Source organism: Poeciliopsis prolifica, unplaced genomic scaffold (genome assembly GCF_027474105.1).
Source record: "Poeciliopsis prolifica strain line A6 unplaced genomic scaffold, Auburn_PproV2 SCAFFOLD016, whole genome shotgun sequence".
In the NCBI taxonomy this organism is placed as follows: domain Eukaryota; kingdom Metazoa; phylum Chordata; class Actinopteri; order Cyprinodontiformes; family Poeciliidae; genus Poeciliopsis; species Poeciliopsis prolifica.
Genome location: NW_026562391.1, coordinates 6,341,049 through 6,359,857, shown reverse-complemented (window position 1 = coordinate 6,359,857; position 18,809 = coordinate 6,341,049). Strand labels below are relative to the sequence as shown.

The 18,809-nt window shown below is 42.5% G+C and overlaps 3 protein-coding genes across 6 annotated transcripts in view; 2 read left to right on the top strand and 1 right to left on the bottom strand.

Moving 5' to 3' along the window:
• The first annotated feature begins 488 nt into the window (after positions 1-488).
• Positions 489-4,946, top strand: LOC129367321 (pannexin-1-like). The gene is made up of 5 exons (XM_055041677.1): positions 489-941; positions 1,990-2,111; positions 2,378-2,577; positions 3,316-3,817; positions 3,900-4,946. Exons 1-5 carry the CDS (start codon positions 761-763, stop codon positions 4,047-4,049), a joined length of 1,155 nt encoding a protein of 384 aa, XP_054897652.1. The 5' UTR covers positions 489-760; the 3' UTR covers positions 4,050-4,946.
• A 153-nt stretch (positions 4,947-5,099) lies between these two features.
• LOC129367323 (nuclear distribution protein nudE homolog 1-A-like) lies at positions 5,100-8,630 on the top strand. 2 transcript variants are annotated; one of them, XM_055041679.1, is made up of 9 exons: positions 5,100-5,458; positions 5,746-5,833; positions 5,915-6,068; positions 6,471-6,619; positions 6,989-7,125; positions 7,359-7,526; positions 7,610-7,695; positions 7,829-7,983; positions 8,080-8,630. In XM_055041679.1, the coding sequence occupies exons 2-9, from the start codon at positions 5,748-5,750 to the stop codon at positions 8,171-8,173; spliced, it is 1,029 nt and encodes a 342-aa protein (XP_054897654.1). In that variant the 5' UTR covers positions 5,100-5,458; positions 5,746-5,747; the 3' UTR covers positions 8,174-8,630. The 2 variants fall into 2 exon arrangements, with proteins under 2 accessions (XP_054897654.1, XP_054897653.1); XM_055041678.1 differs by having other exon boundaries at positions 5,743-5,833.
• A 2,401-nt stretch (positions 8,631-11,031) lies between these two features.
• The window catches only part of myh11a (myosin, heavy chain 11a, smooth muscle), a 29,895-nt gene continuing 22,117 nt past the window's right edge, over positions 11,032-18,809 (bottom strand). For 2 of the 3 annotated variants that reach the window (XM_055041674.1, XM_055041675.1), the window contains 18 exons: positions 18,605-18,728; positions 18,346-18,517; positions 17,483-17,695; positions 17,236-17,380; positions 16,949-17,155; positions 16,740-16,844; positions 16,486-16,638; positions 16,138-16,386; positions 15,804-16,016; positions 15,506-15,718; positions 15,260-15,421; positions 14,836-14,964; positions 14,660-14,748; positions 14,449-14,572; positions 14,153-14,361; positions 13,811-13,919; positions 13,160-13,332; positions 11,032-11,986 (listed from right to left, as the gene is read on the bottom strand). In XM_055041674.1, coding sequence (XP_054897649.1) covers positions 11,857-11,986; positions 13,160-13,332; positions 13,811-13,919; positions 14,153-14,361; positions 14,449-14,572; positions 14,660-14,748; positions 14,836-14,964; positions 15,260-15,421; positions 15,506-15,718; positions 15,804-16,016; positions 16,138-16,386; positions 16,486-16,638; positions 16,740-16,844; positions 16,949-17,155; positions 17,236-17,380; positions 17,483-17,695; positions 18,346-18,517; positions 18,605-18,728 — 2,919 coding nt within the window. In that variant the 3' untranslated portion in view covers positions 11,032-11,856. Of the gene's footprint in view, positions 11,987-12,457; positions 12,491-13,159; positions 13,333-13,810; positions 13,920-14,152; positions 14,362-14,448; positions 14,573-14,659; positions 14,749-14,835; positions 14,965-15,259; positions 15,422-15,505; positions 15,719-15,803; positions 16,017-16,137; positions 16,387-16,485; positions 16,639-16,739; positions 16,845-16,948; positions 17,156-17,235; positions 17,381-17,482; positions 17,696-18,345; positions 18,518-18,604; positions 18,729-18,809 lie in introns of all 3 variants that reach the window. The other variant, XM_055041676.1, reaches the window with a different exon arrangement.

Sequence of the window (18,809 nt, the reverse complement as noted above, 5' to 3'; positions counted from 1 at the left end):
AGTAGACTACGCCCTTCATATATTTTCTAGACATTTATATTGATAAAATATAAAAATATCAATTAAAGCGATGTACACAACAACAACAACAACAATAATAATAATAATAGTAATAATAATAATAATAATAATAATAATAATAATAATAATAATAATAATAATAAATAAATTACGTCATTTAAATTCTGTGTTCAATATAATTAGTTCAGTGCTTTTTTTTATGTTGTGTCCTTTTAATTTGCCACAGATGCCGCTTAAATTGTTTCTTGTTAGATTGAAATATGAAATAATTAAATTCACACAGAAACAACTATATAGTTCTTCAACGTAGTTCTCCATTCTGACATTTATTAAATAACGTTTACATTTTCACGTATAAAGCACAATTTACTTAACGCAGTTGTAATGTGGGCGGTGCCCCAACGCGCTCTCAATGGTAATAGAGTCATCTAACTGATCGGTGGCGCCCTCTAGCAGGCCTCCTTGCTCCAGCATCAACTCCTGGCGTTCACTGACTGGACAGCATAGCAGCAGGTTATTGAATCAGTCAGCGTGCAAGGAGCTTGGTGAACAACAGAGTTAGTTTGTGCTTTAAATATTCATTCGGTTTCTCTTTCCTGGACGTTTTTCTTCTTCATCAGACAGACGGAACGCTGCGAGGTTTTGTCATTTTAAGTCATACAAAGAGCCGCCTCTCCGTCAGTCTCACACTCACAGCTTTTTTTGTGTGTGTTTGTGTGTGTGTGTGTGTGCGGCCCTCATGGCGATCGCCTCTGTGGCCACAGAGTACGTGTTTTCGGACTTTTTGTTAAAGGATGCCAGGGAGACGAAGTACAAAGGGGTCCGTCTGGAGCTGGCCGTGGATAAAATAGTGACGCTTCTGGCGGTGGGGCTGCCTTTGTTTCTCATCTCGCTCGCCTTTGCTCAGGAGATCTCTGTAGGTGAGATGGAGCATCTTTGAACATTTCACAGCGTGAGCGGCGATAATGCATTTCCTGCAGACAGGGATGACAGCTAAAAACAAATCCAGGGGTCCACGAATTGGAGGCAGAAGCATAACGGGCTCGTGTTATCAGCTGGAACAGAAAAGTGTGAGAAGGTGTGGTTTTAGGTCTCCACCCTTATTTCACAGTCATTCAGAAAAACAATGAGATGAAATATCTACATTCTTCTACCGACAGAAGATCTAATGCCAAATCAACTTGTTACAAATAAAACAAGAATAACAATAATAATAATAACTTGGATAATGCGTAAAATAAACATGGGAATACTTAAATACTACAGTTTATTTTTTTTCTGATGGAACACAAACGAGATGGACCAATCCGGATTTATCGATTACCGGATCTTGAACATGTCCATTAAGGGTTGAAATGGGATGTGGTCAGCAGATCAGCAATCAGAGAAGATTGCCCATTTGAACAAGGATGTTGTTGAGAGATGAGTGGATTTGCCCTGAGAGCCAGAGAAATGAAATTTGAGAGGACAGAGAGCCAGTGAACTTCACTGATGCTGGAAGAAAAGAACTAATCATTTTATGTAAAACGTATAGGATAATGTAGGCTGCACCTGCTCTATTAGCTACTTTCACTACAGTACTATTGATGCTGACTCGTTACATGCAGGAAGAGGTACTGCCTGGCAAATAAAGTGAAAATGAATTAGTTTGTTCGTTTAGTGAATTAGTTTGTTCGTTTAGTCAACAATTTTCTGCCACTGGGATCATGTACACTCAGAGGGTTCCTTCAAATATTTTAGTTCCAAAGTCCAAATGCGTGAATATCTGGGTCATGCTTTGTTGAAAGGGCCCAGACTAATTATGAGGAATAATAATGCTGCAAACAGCTCACAAAAACTGGGCCAGGAGTGCAAAATAGGAGAGGCTTACTAATGACGATCATTAGTATTATTAATACTATTATTATTATGATGATCTTTTTGAATGGCAGCCTGCTTCGATCCACTGTTTCTCTCTTCCTCTCCCAGGGAGTCAGATCATCTGTTTTGCTCCCTTCAACTTCTCCATGAGACAAGCTGTATATGTGGACTCCTTTTGTTGGGCTGCAGTTCAGAACCAGGCTGACAACTCCACACTTTGGCTGCACAAGGTATAGTGTTGATGTGAGATTCGGCCCAATGAACCGACACCTTGTGTTCACTGGACACAATGCGGGACATAGTAATTACAGAAGGTATTCTGAGCTGTTACGTCCTCAAAACACCTTCGAAGACCTCGAACTAATGAGTTGTTTAGATGTTCTTCATTTTATGAGAGCGGTCAAGGTCAAATTTACAGAAATCTAATTTAAAAAATGCATCCCTTGCTGTTTTATTCAAACCTGTCCTCCTGCTCGCTTTTCTCCGACACCCTCAGTTCTTTCCCTACATCCTTCTCCTCATCGCCATCCTCATGTCGGTCCCCGCCGTGCTCTGGCGTTTCACTGCAGCGCCATACCTCTCGTCTGACCTCAGCTTCATCATGGATGAGCTGGATCGATTTTATAACCGCGGCATTAAACTGGCCAAAAGTCTGGCGTCTGTCGACGACAGGGACGGAGCACAGGAGAACCAGAGGTAAATGGGGGGGGGGGGGGTAGCCATTGACACACACTAACTTCGTTGTATTATAATGAGATTTCATGTGACACAGCAACGCAACGTAGTGCAAGATTGTGAAGAGAAAGAAAAACAATAGGCTGTTTTTCAGCCTTTCAGCTCCTCTGAATCAATATTTTGTACAACCATTTTTCACTGCAGTTGCAGCTGGAAGTCTTTTGGGGATATTTGCACATTTACAGACCGAACACCTTTCTCTGATCTTCTGGTGAAAATGGCTCGAGTTCAGTCAGGAGGGATGGGAAGCAAATATGAGACTCAGTCTTCAAGTCTTGTCACAGATTCTCAAATCTTTGTGAGAATTTTGAAATATACAGATAAAAACTGCTTTGGTTTATAAAGTAATTTTAAGCTCACAGCGCAGAACTTTTATTTCAAAGGTTCTATTTATGTGACTCTCTGTTACCAGAGGCCCACATGAGAAGCTGCGGTGTGCCGGGTCTGGTCCCCGGGCCATGAGTTTGACACACGCGCCCCAGTGTTTTTTTTCCCTCTGACAAACAAAATCAATACATCTTTGTTTTTTTTAATAGGAGAAAATAGTTTTTAAAAAATCAAAAAAAAAAAAAATGTTGCGTGGCTTTGTATATAAATAACAGTTGTCAGTGTTACTATTTTTTGCTGTTGTTTTGTTTGTGCATGGTACTTCATGTAAAGTTGTGTGCTTCATGTAGACGTGCCTTTGTCCTGCTGCAGTGCTTTGGATCTGGCTGAGGGCTGCTTCAAATACCCTCTAGTGGAGCACTATCTAAAGACCAAGCGGTCCTCCTGTAGCCTCGTGGTCAAGTACATGGTCTGCCGATGCCTGACTCTGCTCGTCCTCTTGCTCTCCTGCGCCTACCTCTGCTACTACATCTTTCTGGCGTCGCTCACCGACGAGTTTCCCTGCGACGTGCGTACAGGAGTGCTGAAGAACGACAGCGGCGTGCCGGCCGCCGTTCAGTGCAAGATGGTGGCGGTGGGCGTCTTCAGGCTGCTCAGCTACATCAACCTGGGCGTGTACTTGCTTCTCGCTCCTCTGGTGGTGCTGGCGGCTCTGGGGCCGGCGCGGCAGAGCTCCGGCTTCCTGCGGGCCTACGAGATACTGCCTGGGTTCGGTGCTCTGGGCAAAGTTAAGCCCGTCTACAACGACCTCAGCATGTACCTGCTCTTCCTGAAGGAGAACCTGAGTGAACTCAAGTCCTTCAAGTGTTTACAGGTGAGTCCACGTCACATGATAATTGGATTAGCTGGTTGGATTCGTTTCTCTTCCACAAGTCATTTATGTCTCCCATGAACAGGTGCTGGAGTTGTTGCAGGAGTCTGCTGATGAGGGGTTCGACACAATGTGCCTGCTGCAAACTCTGAGTCAGGTGAAAACTGACGTGTTGGACAGTCAGACGATGGGCTCCAATAAGAACATCTCTGAGATAGATAAGCCCAAAAATTAATTAGACTGATTACGGTGGAATATTGCTCCTATTTTAGATGCTTTGAGATTTAATTTGGAATACTGGGTAAAGGTTTGGATTAGCTTTTGTGACCCAAACAGTTCATACAGACTTGTTTCTGCAGAAGAAGAGGAGAGGAAGAGGTGAAGAACAGGAAAGCTGAGAGGAGAACCTGTGCACTCATTGTCACCTAAAATGCTGGATGCGTAGATTTAGAGCCACACAACAAGGACAGTAATGACTCTGGATAGTTTGACTAAAATAAGATTTAGCTGTTCCAAGGAAGGCTAAGTTGGGTTTGGTTCAGGGTCTGTGGTTTGTCAGTGAATGCCCTGTCATTACAAAAGTGTTGTCTTTAATCCAAGATTGCTTTCGACACAATTTCTGGGACACATGTGTACTTTTGACAGGAGTAACTGTTCATTTTAGCTGCACTTTTTGCATGTTTTATTTATGTTTGAATGGCTTGTATAACCCTTGTATTCGAGCCATCCTATAAAGTGTGCAGACCTGCATGGACGGCTTAGCTTAAACGTGCTTTAGGAAGAGCAATTACTGTATTTAGAGAAGTGCTGATAGTGTAAGAGAATGGAAACAAACACTAAGGTGAGATTGATAACTCAAGACTACAGTCAAGATGATTAAATTTTCTTCAAGATGATAGAATGACAGATTAGAACCTTCTTGGACTGGAGCAGCTCTTATGTGAGAATGCTGTTGTAAATTAGATCCTAGTCAACTTTTTTACTAGCATTACTTATCATTATAAGAACTAATAGAATTTAATGTGTCAGGCGTTGTTTGGACTGAATGTAATATATATAAATATATAGAAACATTTAGTATGTGAAAATACAAATAAAAATAATTTAAAAAAATAAAGTCATATTATTTACAATGAAGGCATGAAGTTTTAAGACAGATTTTTTATTTATTTTTTTGACAAACCTTTTAATCTATCTTTCTTCACAAATGCTGTGAATCTCGTCTTGTGCATTTGCGGATCTTTTTGCATTTGTGAATCTTGGTCTGTGCATTTGTGAATTATGAGACAGTTTTCGCTCCAAAAGTAGAAATCATACCGCAAATGAAGAAAAGAAAAATCACGATCATCTCGCAGGACTTATTTGAATTCAACAGCCAGTCTGAACGCAGGCATCACTCTTGACGATTCGAGGAGACGTTGTCGTAAACTAATATGATTGGTTAAGGTCAACTTTACGTCATCCGCGGCGTCCAATAGCCTCTCGATGTTGAACGTTTGTTGACATTTGATTGGAGAGCTCGGTGCTTCGTTAACGTAAACCGAGATTAGTTAACGCGAGTCTCGAATCCTTTACAGTCTGATTCTCACAACGATAAATAGTCTCCTATTTGTAGCATGTGTTGACTTTTCCAGTCGTAAACAGGTGAGTCTGGACTGTTTGGGCTTAGCATAGCGATGTGATAGCACAATATGTTCTGTTCATTTAGCTATCACGATTAGCTCCAGGTAGCTAGATGCTAACACTGTGCATTCTTCAACTCCACTTTGTAATTATTCCTCGATAAAGTCGTAACTAAGCACAGAAGACACAACTCTCATGCTGCTCTTTGACTACCTTTGACAACGTTCACATTGCTTCCGGTGTCTAGCCGTGTTAGCATGTGCTAACGGGCGACCTTAAAGGCTGAAATTTCATTATTAACCCAGCAGTCATGGTAGAGCCAACAGCACACTCATTTCCATCCCTGAAAGAGGAGCTGGAATACTGGAAAGAACAAGCACAAAAGCACCAGCAAAGGTAACCAGCCGCCCAGCAGTGTTCGGTGTTTCCCCCCCCCTGCGGTGTTTCGGCTGAAGTTGAACATGTTTTCGTCACCAGGGCGGACGAGGCTCAGGAAGAGCTGCAGGAATTCCAGCAGATGAGTCGAGACTATGAGGCGGAGCTGGAAACGCAGTTAAAGCAGTGCGAAGGTCGGAACAAAGAACTGCTGCTGGATAACAACAGACTCCGCGTGGAACTAGAGAGCATCAAGGTGCGTAGACAGGCCAGACTGTTGTTAGTGACGACACTACAGAAGAAAGGACAGAAAATTTGTCCTCACAACTTCCGGTCCACACAAAGTGGGGCCATAATGCAAAGTGGAAGAAAAATGAATATTCAGGTGGACTGAATACATGTTTTAGAGTAACTGTAAAAAAACAAACAGAAAAATCACTTGAAAGCTAAATAAAATATACTGATTGACTAATGCCAAAAATATTTGGAAAAGTTCAAGGTTATGAATGCGTTTGCAGTTCATTGTATCAGAGGAACTGAAGGAGAAAGTTTAAAGGTAAATTTTTAGGATTCGCTTGGACAACGCTCTCCATTGATGCACGATGCTGCCCCTATTGATTGACCTACGACCTTATTTTTTTCTGTGTGCCGTCTGCAGGAGAAATTCGAGGCCCAGCATTCAGAGGCCTTCAGGCACATCTCAACACTGGAGGACGATCTGGCCGAGACCAAGGCGGTCAGAGACCATCTGCAGAAGTACATCCGGGAGCTGGAACAGTCCAATGATGACCTAGAGAGGACTAAAAGGTCAGTGTTCTAATTACTGTACTAATTTAGTTGAACCTTCAATTCAAACATCTTAAAAAGTCTATTCTTGTGTAAAGGTATGTAGTTATTCTGTTTTCTTGCTTTTTTTTATGCTTTATTCAAGTTTGATTGCTTGTTTAAAGATTAAATATCAGTTTTCTGGTATATATAGAGAGGAAAAGGAACAGTGTTTGGGCTCATGTATCACAGATGAATTGTTAGCGCAGGTCAGGAGGCGTTGCTTAAAATAGGTGCTGCAGAGAAACATTTTCTTGCTTTCTACCATTTAAAGCAAGTAAAGCATTGTGCAAAATGTGCTAATCGTCAGCGGTGAAGCAGACTTCTTTTAAATTGCGACCTCTGTTGCAGGGCTACCATCATGTCTCTGGAGGACTTCGAGCAGCGCATGAACCAGGTCATCGAGAGGAACGCTTTTCTGGAAAGCGAGCTGGACGAGAAGGAGAACCTGCTGGAGTCTGTACAGAGACTGAAGGATGAAGCCAGAGGTATGCAGACTCAGCCTGGTAAAAACGGACCCCTCGTCCTACGCTATTTGCTTCCTACAGAGGGTCTGGGCTCTCGGCTGTCGAGAAACGGTTGCGTGGACTCTCTTCGAGTTTTTTTTTTTTTTTTTTAGGGTAATGTGCTGTACGGTTGAACATCTGAAATATTCAAAATGATTGACTTGCACAGATATAGACATGCACACACACACACAGACTGGCTTTGTTTGTGTCAGACCTCCGCCAGGAGCTGGCTGTCCGTCAGAAGGAGAGACGGCCGTCCAGCAGCCTGGGCAAAGACTCAGAGATGCTGTGCTCCTCTCCGCCCAATCCGTCCATCCCCATCACGCCCTCCAAACCCGTGGGCTTGTACATGACGCCACCTGCCTCCAGCATCCGCAGGGGTAACAAGACATTCACAACTACGAGCTGGGATCAAATGATTCACGTCCTCGCTCTAAGCTCAAAAGCTGCTTTTATTTTCCAGGAGACGGTCTAACAGGAACCCCTCTAACTACATCTGCTAGAATATCTGCACTGAACATTGTCGGGGAGCTGCTGAGAAAAGTTGGGGTAAGATTGGACCTTTTATCTCTCTCTCTCTCTCTCTCTCTCTCTATATATATATATATATATATATATATATATTGATTCTTCTTGTTCCTGGGTTTTCATTTTTAATCCGACTTTGTATAATCGCTGTCAGAATTTGGAGTCGAAGCTTGCGTCCTGTCGAGACTTTGTCTACGAGACATCCTCCAACAGACCGGCGCTCTCCGCCGGCCCCTGCAGCCCTTCAGGTTTAGACGCGGGTCCTGCGGTCCAGGCCAGCAGCTTCAGCCCTCCTCCTCAGTACGACAGGTTAGAAAGACGATGGACAGGAGGAACTCCATGTGAACCAAGCTCTGTTCTGCTCGTGTGACGAGTTCTCATGATCCAGTTTGGCTTGTCTTTCAGTCTGGTGAAGCGGTTAGAGTTCGGACCGGCTCCTCCCAGAGTGGTGTCCCACAGTCCCCAGTCTCCACAGGGAGGGGTCAAGATCCTGCTGTAACATGGTTCTGCAGAACCCGGTACTCTGAGCTCAGCTTGTGTGCCCTAGTTGAACAGAGAGAGCTCCGTTCTGAGATCAGGAGAACGCAGAGCGACTCCGCCCATCAGTGCATGGACTCCTGCTGCCTTAGGCTCAACATATAACCACAGAAAGCTGCTCCACGTTCTTAACGAGCCCACCGCTCATCTCTTCCACTCTACCTACGCTGCCGTCTGCGTCGACGCTTCCTGTGATGGATCAAAGCACACCTGACTCTGACTTGGTGAAGCCGCTGCGCCTGCCTATATCGATCGCGACCTACGCGGGGGGAAGAGCGACGGCAATCACAGCCGTCTGGGCGATGAGCCTGGTACATGGACCAAGAACCTGAACTTGGGTTTTAGCTGCAAGTTAAAACCCAAGTTTTAACTTGGGTTTAACCAAACTGAAGCTGTGATTAAACATAAACGGATATAAATCCATTGGGTTGGGTTTTTATTTTTTGAAATAAGTTAAAATATCTGTCCTTCATATTTAATCTGGTTAATCCCAACCTGCTTCCATTTCATACCCATAAAACCATTAGCATATCACTTTTTAAAATTCAATTAAATACAAATAGTCACTTAAACGCTCAATTTTTACTTATTTTTTCTGAAGACTTTAGTTTGCATTCTCTATTGATTTGAGATCATAAATCAAAGATCTGCAGATTAACCTTCTTCCAGTAGATTATAACATTTCCTGTCAAGAGATGATGGCATCTACCATTAATTTATCATGAAGTTAGTGACCAAAAAATATCAAAAGATGAAGGTAGGCGCAATTGAGCTGTTACAAAATAATTTTATTTTCATGCATTTCTTTTAAATTTTGTCTGTTGCTGTTTTCAGTGATAATTATTGTAATAAAGGCAATAATTGAGAGGATGAATGGCGTTCTCACAGGCAACAATACCAGATTCATGATATTGACTCAAGACTTCCAAGGTGCGATATAAAGATTTATTTACTACAGTTGTGTATTTTTTGGCTGGAAATCTTTCCCAACAAGAGGCTCCTTTCAGCCAGCTGGTTGGCAGTGTGCAGAAGCAATTTGTACGTTTAACCCCCCCCCCCCCACACACACACACACACACACACAATCTTTTAACCCTTTACTGCCCAGATTTATTTGCAAATATATAAAGGCAAATTGGTTTAGAGTCAAGCAGGCGTGATAAATTCAATAGATATAAATGTAGGAATCTAGTCTGAAAACTAGCATCATTTGGTGGAATTTGTTAAAGTGGCTTCAGTGAGTGGCGAAAGAGCATCGACGGCAGTAGTGGAATATTACTTCCAACATTACTAGATCTGGTAAACTACATCAAACTACAGTCTAGATTCAAAAGGTGGTGGCGCTCAGTTTCTATTAAGGTGTCAGAGATTTTAAAAACATTTATAAGAACGCTTCAATCTTCTTTCATTGTTCCTGAGGTTTAAAATCCCTTTCATCACAAGTGAGTTTTTTTTGTCTGTGTTTTTTTCCATCTGTAACAGTGCCCCTCCCCCAACTATTGCTGCACATTGCTGGTCAGGAAGTTGAAAAAAGTCAGGTGTGTTTTTCTCATACTTCCAGAAAAGACCAATTTGACTCATTGCTATTTTTTCCAAACAGTCAAAGAAAAAAAAAAAAAACGCAAGTGAATTACTTCCTGTCAGTAATGTTAACTTCTTCCTGTCTGTTCTGACAACTTTCATTATGTTGTCTTTTGATGTGAGAAAAGATTGAGCTTCTGACAGATGCAATTTATCACTTTGGAGATTTATGTATTTCTGCAAAATCTATTCTGTTACAGATTTGCAGGCAATGATAGCGTTTAACTGGGTGCCCATGCACTTCTGAATGTACAGGTCTTTTGAGCATTGGGCGTCATGTTTAGGGACAGAAATAAAAGTACAGTGTTTTAAGATTAACCCAGTTCAGGAGATTGTTATGCAGAGCCAATATTTGACATTGTATTTTTAACGGGACAGTGTACAAGGAAACTTTTGCCTGTAAACTGAAAAATCTTAGTTTTCGATCTCATCTCACGTTTGTTCATACATTGCTTTTTGTGTACTATTTTTTCTTTTTTAAATAAATAAAAAAAAAGGGCAGCTCTGATTGGGATTCAAGCTGTGACAAAACTACAGACGATGCCTGAATGTAGTTACTGCAATTGAAATTCTCAAAATGTTTAGTTTTTGGTCCGACAGTTCTGCTCTTTGTTTAAGTAACAAAATAAACATTCTTAAATACACAATAAGCTTCTTCATTATCGAAAAGTGTATAAAAGGCTTACCTGGAAAAAAGGGATTTGAGTATTTCACACTTATGGATGCCAGGTTATGTTTTCCTTAATTTTAGTCTTTTTAGATTTCTTCGATAATAAAGTTTGTAAATATATATAGCTAAGAGTGATAAGTTAAAATGATTATAAACAAATGGCTTACATAAGCCCTGTTAATATTGTGATCAATAAGCTCAATGACCAAATGACCTTATTTCATATTTGTACATTTTGCATAAGAACTGACAGGATGGAAGATGTCGTATTCCACTAACTAGTATTTTTTCATCAATATTATAAAAGGAATTTACTTGAAACAAGCTCCTATAGCTTGCAAGTCAATTTTGTGCAAAGATATTTGCATTTGAAGCAAAACAAACACTAAAATAAGATTTCTTTTGGAGTGTATATATATATATATATATATATATCAATTTTATATAAAAATTAGAAAATGCCTCAAACTGTCCCTGACGGTTTAGACTTGCCCACGTTCATTTTTCATTCAGCCTGCTTACAGTTGGCATGTTAAGTTGAAGGACAAAGAGTTAAAAATAACTGAGGGTTGTTTTTTTTTTAGCTCTTTATTTTTGTGCAAGTGGTTCAACAATTACAGAATACAACAGAGTGTCATGTAAACAATAGCTGATTATATTGAATGAGACTTAATTAGTTTAAATGTGACTGGAGGAGAATTGCAGAAAATGTACATGTAAATTTGAACAAATGGAAAATAAAAATGTGCCCAGTGCCATATAAACATGTGGTTCATGATTGATTTTATAGGAGATAAACCTCAGCTGTCCTCTAGTGGGCAGAATCATGAGCACAACAGAGCACAGGGAAGGTGCAAATAATGTCAAAAAGTGGCTTTAAAAACTCTGGGTTAAATATTTGACGGGATATAAAAGTCAGCACTGACTGGACGCAGAAAGACTAAACTCTGCCCGTCCAATCTGAACCCATTTCAGTGCCGCTGGAACAGTAACAGCAGTCACAGGCAACAGGACGACAGGAGTTACACGCCTGCTTTAGATTTTAAAGTGGGTGTCGATAAAAAGGCATTTCTGTGTACAAAACATTACACGAGGAGGAATCAGACATTCAGTGCAGTACAAAAAAACAAAAACAAACAAAACAAAAAAAAAAAAACAGTGTTTGTTAGAAACAGCAAATCACATCAACGGAGCCACCCGAACAACTCCTCTTTGTGAACATCAAGTCCTTCTGAACGTGTGCGCGCTTCATAAAGAATACGCTGTTGACTACTGGAAATGACAAGATAAATGAAAATATATATTTAGAAGTGTCATGAAGGATAGCGAAGCAGGCTTTTGACATTAACTTGTAGGTGACGGCCATTGCCCCTGAACGTTTATGTCTGTCTCTCCTATTCTGAGGACTTTGTTCCGTTGAAGTCGTTCTGCGAGTCTCCGTCCTCCTCCGAGGCGTCCTCCATCACTCTCCGGCCTCCGCCCATACGCCGCGGCGCGCTGCTGAAGGACGGCTCGTTTCCACGCCTAAAACGCCACAGGGAGACGTGTACGCACCAAGACGACACACAAACATACGGTCACATTGAGAGCAGCGATGCCGTCAGCTGGTTAGGCGTTGTGTGAAACCCAGGCAGGTGTTGCGCACTGCAGGGAGGGTCGATGAAACGCAGAACGCACAGGTTGTGCTTCAGTTACTGCTAAAGCACGCTGGTTATCGTAACTCATTTAACTCCTTGCTCAGGAAAATGAGTTTGGTTTATGACAATTAAACCAAGCACCGAGAGAAAGATGGCCACCAGAAAACAGGGCTAAGGAGAACTCAATAGAGAATTTCAATTTGGAGGATTTTTTCCTTTCAATTAAAAGAATCATGAGCCATATTTCTCTCAGTTAGGCTCAATGGAAGAAATAAGAGCATTTAGAGAGAGCACACAGGATGAAAAGACTGTAAATGAATGAGTAATGGTGATGGGGGAACTTTTAATGCAGAGGTACCTGAGGTGTCACTCCTTAGGCTCAGGGTTGCCTCTGCAATAGAGAGGGACAGGATTGTTTTGCTTCGACTCAGCAAATGTAAACATCTTTCACGGATTTAAATGTCCTGGAATAGTTTTGTAGTGGAAAGTCACACCAAACTATTTTCAATCTCTATTAAATCCAAGGACTCTTTTGAAAGCATTGTTCAAGAAAGTACACAGCTTCTTCCAAACGTCTAATCACTAAAAATGTTTTTATAGTGACATTTTTATAGATGGCTTTATAGATTCATCCTTTTTAGGGTGTTTTCCACTACCGGGAAGTCTAAATGAAAGTGCATCAAGTTTCAGATCCTGTGAACTTTCATATTTTTTCTTCTTACTACCACAAATTTAAATGTCTTTTTAGGAGATCGCATGTCAGAAAGTAGCACATGACTGTAAAGTTAAAGGAAAATGATGCGCGACTCCAACAGAGAATCTTCAGCGATAATTGACAATTGTCCGATACTCTTCGATTACTCGGACCAATCTGACTTTGCCTGATCTGGTTTGCAGTCAGTATTTTCTGACACCATGAATTTTGTTGTACTAATAGTGCCAGTTCTATGACAAACTGTGAAACTAATTCGAGGACTATGAATACATTGTCAGTGGCAGAAAGTTGGCCTTTAGGTTTTAGGATAAACCCATAAATGAGGTCAAAAGAAAACCGTCCTACCTGAGTTTGTTCTTGAGGGAGTTGACCTCGCGGCTCATGGCGTCATTGGCCTCAGTGGCTTCGTCCAGCTCTCGCTGCAGCTTCCTGCGGGCCGCTGTGGCGCGCTGAGACTCTTCCTCAGACTCCTCCAACTGCCTCTTCAGCTGCTTCATGCGAGTGTTTGCCTTCTCCGCCTAGTGGATTAACAAAAGTAATATCCTAACAGAGCACGTTGCTTTTTATATTGAAGTTTTTGCTTGCAAGTGTGTGACTGTGCACAAAGTCATAGTGAAAACGTCTCAACAGTTGCAGGAGAGAAGAAATCCTGCAGCCAAAGTGATGTTTTCTGGCAAAAAACTAAAACGATGTACCAACACAAACCCAGTAACTGGGTGGTCAAGGAGTTATGATTTGGGTTTGCTTTGCAATCATGGCAGCTGGGCACATTTTTTTCTTCCAGTAAACTTTATACAGTTAAATTTCACCTTTCTGCAAGCTGGTGATTCAAAGAGTACATTTTGATCATCTTATACCTACTGATATTTATTCATGTATGGAAATGTCCTTTTCATCATGACCGCAATGGATGCTTCAAGCATCTTTTTGTTTTTGCAAACAAAACAAAAACAAAAATAAATCCTTATTAACTACAGATTGTTTGGGTGTTTTTACCTGATCCTTGTATTGCTCCGATTGTTTCCTCTCATCTTCAAGCTGAATCATCATGTCTTTGAGCTTCTTGTCCTTCTGGCGGATGTTCTTGGCAGATGCCTGCTTATCTCTAAAGTGATAAAAATAAATAAAAAAAACACTTTTTACTTTTTATGCCAAAAAAGTAAAAACAAATAAAATGGCGTACAAAGTGACATTTTAAAACCAATCAGATTGCTACTTTGTGTGATTTCCATCCTTACTGTAACTTAAGAGCTATTTAGGTTTGATCAGCCATAAAATTAGACCAGCAGTCAAAAGATTATGTTTGAAATTTATACAAGGATTTTATTTGTCCCTAACCTGTTCTCCTGCTCCAGCTGCTCCTCCAGCTGTGCCACCTTGGCCTCCAGAGCAGAGATTGAGGACTTGAACTTGGACTTGACCTGGTTCTCCATCTCCTGCAGCTTGGCTTTCAGCTCCTTGTTTTGGCGCTCCATCTGCTGCCGAGCGCTCTCGTTCTTCTGGGAGGTGCTGCGCTCCGTCTGCAGCTCGTTGTTCAGCTGCTCCACCTGATGAAGACACGCATCCAGAGTCAAGGGTCAGGGCTGGCCGTTTCACTTCGCCGTGATCCGAGTGGCTCCTCCGGTTCAGGTCACCTGCTGTGCGCTCTTCCTCAGTCTGTCGTTGAGGATCTCCATGTTGCCCTGCTCCTCCTCCAGCTCCTCCTCCAACTGGGTTATCTTGGCTTCAAGTCGACGTTTCTCATCCGCCAGTGCGGATCTAAACTCGTGGATCATAGTGAGAAAATGTCAAATGTGTGCTCCGTTTACCCCACGGACAAAGGAAAAGCAGAAATCGTCCACTCACTTTCCAGAAGAGTTGCTTGCCAGCTCATCAGAAAGTTCGTCTCGCTCGGCCTCTGCCTGCTTCCGGGCTCTTTCGGCTGCAGCCAGTTCCTGGAAACGGATTAGAGGGGCTTCCTGTTACTAAGCATCCTCTGATTCCACAGAGATTTTTACCTTGTTAGGAATCCATCTTATCACCTCCTGCAATTGCATGAGTTCAGCCTCCAGACTCTTGGCCTTCCTCTCGCTCTCCTTCGCTGTGGACAGAACCTCCTCCCTCGCAGCACGAGCATCGTCCAGCTCCCTCTGGTAGTCCTTCATCTGACCCTGCATGCAGAAACACAGATAAAAACAGGGAGTGACGGGGTATATGTTAACATGATTTGTTCGTTTGGAATGTTTACGTGAAGCCAGACACTTCTTGTGTTGTAGTAACTACAGATAGTTGCAGCAGTGTAACCAAGCAATCAGTTGTAGTACATTCATACTGTCAACTACTTGAAAAACCTTTTGTTGTAGAGATAACTTGTGAAAAAAAAATACACATCATAAATGCACCAATGTGTCAAAACCTCCCAAGACACGGGCATCCATCCATGTGCCTTCATCTCCTCACTCTCACCTGAAGCTTGCGGAGCTGCTTGATGGCCTCGTCTCGTCCCTTATTGGCCGTCTCGATCTGTCCCTCCAGATCCTTCATGTCCGTCTCCAGCTTCTTCTTGGCTGCTGCGGCCTGGGCCCTCTGTTTACGTTCATCTTCCAGCTCGGTCTCTAACTCGCGGACCTGCAGTCGGTGTGGGTCATCGTTTACCATCACTGATGAAGTTTCTTTCAAAACCGGCTGAAAGGAATCCGTCCCGGTTCGTACCTGTTTGACCAGTTGCCTCTTCTTCTCTTCTCCCATCTCGTCCCGTCCCTGAAGGTCTCGTTCGAACTGGGCCTTCAACGCCTGCATGTTGACCTCCAGACGCAGCTTGGCGTCTTCGGCTGCCTGCAGCTCGTCCTCCAGCTCCTCCAGCTGGGTCTTCATTTCCTCCACCTGCGCCTCCAGGCCTCGTTTGGACTTCTCCAGCTCGTGGACCTGCCGTCAGCACGTTTGGAAATTAACTGGGAGGCCGAAAATCAATCCAAGACCAATACCTACCGAGATGTTTTTAAGAACTAACATTTTTTCCCACATCATCCTTGGAACTGATCAGGTCTTCCATCTCCACCCTCAGGGCCTTGTTGGCCCGCTCCAGCTCCTCTCTGGCATCCTGGGCCTCCTCCAGGGCCCTCGCCAGCGACAGAGCCTTGGTTTCCTTTTCTCTGGCCTCGGCTTCTGCGCGATCCCTCTCATCTGCGTATTTACTGGAGATGCTCTTCTCCTCAGCCAGCATCTGAAGGTCAGAAATGATGAAATCAAGAACTATATGCAGATTTACAACAGATACATTTCCTAAAACATTGAAATTTAAACGTATTTCTGTCCAATTAAAAAAAAATAATAATAATATTCACCTGGTCAAACTTCTTCTGCTTCTTCTCTAGGTTGGACACTATCTGTCTCTGGTTGTCCAGGTCCATCAATGTGTCCTCCAGTTCTTGCTGCAGGCGGTTCTTGGTCTTCTCCAGCTTATCGTACGCAGAGGCCTTCTCTTCGAACTGAGTGTTGGCCGCCTCCAGGTCTCTTTGCAGTCGCTTTTTTCCCTCTTCCAGAAGCTCTACGTTACCCGACATCTCTTCCAGCTTCTTCTTAGCATCTGATAACTGCAAAAAAAATAAAAAAAAATAAAAAAATAAACAGTAAAATTATGTTTTCTATAGTGATAAACTCCAACTGTGGAAAAAGAAAATGTAACTCCTGACCTGGATGTTGAGGGTGGAAACGTGTCGCTCCACGTTCCTCTTGGCCTCCATCTCCTCCTCCAGCTGCTCCTGCAGGCTGTTCTTGTCGTCTTCTGCTTGACGCAACTTTGTGGAGATCTGCAGTTTCTGACGCGTCTCCTCGGCCAGCAGCTCCTGCAGATGCACAGCGGCTCAGAGAGTGATTACCTTCGTCACAAACTTGCGCCGTTGAAAACATTCACACCTGAAGAAATTACACATCTTTCAGCACAAACCTGCGTGTCTTGGAGCTGGGAAGAAAGGCTGGTCACGTCTTTGCTCAGTTTGATGTTCTTTCCCTCTGCTTCATTCAGTAAGTTTGTAACACTCTCCAGTTCAACCTGCACAGAGAAAATGCTCAATTATTTCTGCACTGCAATACTTTAAAATTTTCACTTTATTTCTGCACTAGTGCTTTGAAGAACAAAAAAAAAAAAAAACTTGCCGTGATCTTAGAGCAGCGCTCTCCCAGCTCAGCCTTCTGCTTCTCGCTGTCGGAGAAGCGCGACTGCAGATCTGCCACCTGGCCCTCCAGCTTCTTCCTCTTGTGCTCCCCGTCCTGTTTGGCCTGAGTCAGTGAGCGCACCTCCATGGTTAACTCAGAGGTTTCCTTCTCCAGAGCTTGTTTAGCCTTCTCCAGATTGGACTTCACCTGTGCAGAAGATGGTTATGACATTAGCATCTACTGGGATAAAAATCACAATGCTTGTGTGTTTAGCGACCCAGGCGTACTCGTTTGGACTGCTCCAGCTGCTCCGTCAGCTCCTCCACAGCTTGGGTGTGTTTCTGTCGCATTTCCTGTATTTGGGCCTCGTGTGTGCGGTTCTCCTCATCAATGGCTCTCTTCAGCAGGGTCACCTCTTGTTCTCGTTTGGCTCTGCAGACAGTCAGCGAGGCACAATTATTATTATTATTATTTTTAGCAAAGAAAAGCTGTTCTTAACTTTATAAAATTTCTTTAACGATATCCATGACCAACCTCAACTCTTGCTGAGTTGCAGTTGTGTCCAGAGTGTCTTCTAGCTCTGATTTGAGAGCCTCCAGCTCCTCGCCGAGGTCGCGCTTGATCTTCTCCGCCTTGTTCCTGGCCGCTCGCTCCGAGTCGAGGTCCTCCTGCAGATCGGAGATGTGACCCTCCAGCTCCCTGATCTTCTTCAGAGCGTTGTTTTTCTGGGCAGTCTCATCTTCTAACCTAAGAGGAATGAAAGGTGTCAACTTGAACTCAAGCAAATATTTGGTTACTTTTGAGATTGGTTTATTTGTCACATTGCAATTCCAAGTTTCATTTTCTCATTTTATGTAAATTAACAACTACGTGCATGTTTGTGGTGTGGAAAACAAAGGAAAGACAATGCTTAGAAACACGTTTCACTTAATGTCCAGTTTTTAATATAAACCGTTTATAATTTGCAACAGCAAGAAACACTACACAACTTTTGGGGTCCATCTCTCCCAGCTTTGAACATCCAAAGCCTGACATTTTATTCACCACTGTTCTCAATCTACAAAAAGCATCTCAAAATGTGTCAAAACCTTGAAATCAATATTTAAAGTTAAATTTAGGTCCATCATTCTGGCCAGGCAGACTCAATTTACATGCTAAAATACTTCTGAGAGAAATCAGCTTAATTTGATCTTATTTAGGACAATCTGAAGGATGTTGAATTCAAATGAAAGCTGACGTTTTCTGATGCTCAATAAAAAATGTTTTGAAACAACGTACCATCTCATAAATAGAGCGATAGAATTATGCCCATAAAATCAAATGATACTTTATAACAAGAAAAGAAAAATGAGTAAAAGTCCCAGGGGAATGAATGTTTTGCAAATGCAGGGCGTCACCTGGACAATGCATTCTGTAATTCTTCTTCCTTCTTGGCCAGCTGAGCCTTAAGGTCAGCGATCTGGGCCTGCAGGTCGGCTATTTGCTCTTGTAAGTCATTGGATTCTGCCTCCAACTTGCGCTTTGCCTTGTCCAGCTCCTGCCGAGTTTTTTCTTCTTTCTTCAAGCGGACTGGAACGGCAGAAAAGTCAACTCAGCAATCTCTTTGTTAAACCAATTTTTTTTTTTTTCACGCTACAAGATCTGGATTTGGATTACCTTCTAAATCTGAGATCATGGACTCGTGTTTATTTTTGAGCTTTGTGAGGTTTTTGGATTTCTCCTCTTCCTCTGCCAGATTGGCACTAAAATCAGCAATTCTTTCCTCCATCAGCTTGCGCTCCTAAAAAAGCCATCACAAATAAACTCTCCCAGTAAGACAGTCAGAAATCTGGAATAAATTATTCTGGTTTGCAAACCAGAC

Coding starts and splice junctions, on each gene's coding strand:
- LOC129367321 (XM_055041677.1), top strand. CDS start 761: ATGGCGATCGCCTCTGTGGCCACAGAGTACGTGTTTTCGGACTTTTTG. Junction 2,112..2,377: donor CCACACTTTGGCTGCACAAG/GTATAGTGTTGA, acceptor CGACACCCTCAG/TTCTTTCCCTACATCCTTCT. Junction 3,818..3,899: donor AGTCCTTCAAGTGTTTACAG/GTGAGTCCACGT, acceptor TCCCATGAACAG/GTGCTGGAGTTGTTGCAGGA.
- LOC129367323 (XM_055041679.1), top strand. CDS start 5,748: ATGGTAGAGCCAACAGCACACTCATTTCCATCCCTGAAAGAGGAGCTG. Junction 6,620..6,988: donor GACCTAGAGAGGACTAAAAG/GTCAGTGTTCTA, acceptor CCTCTGTTGCAG/GGCTACCATCATGTCTCTGG. Junction 7,126..7,358: donor ACTGAAGGATGAAGCCAGAG/GTATGCAGACTC, acceptor TGTTTGTGTCAG/ACCTCCGCCAGGAGCTGGCT.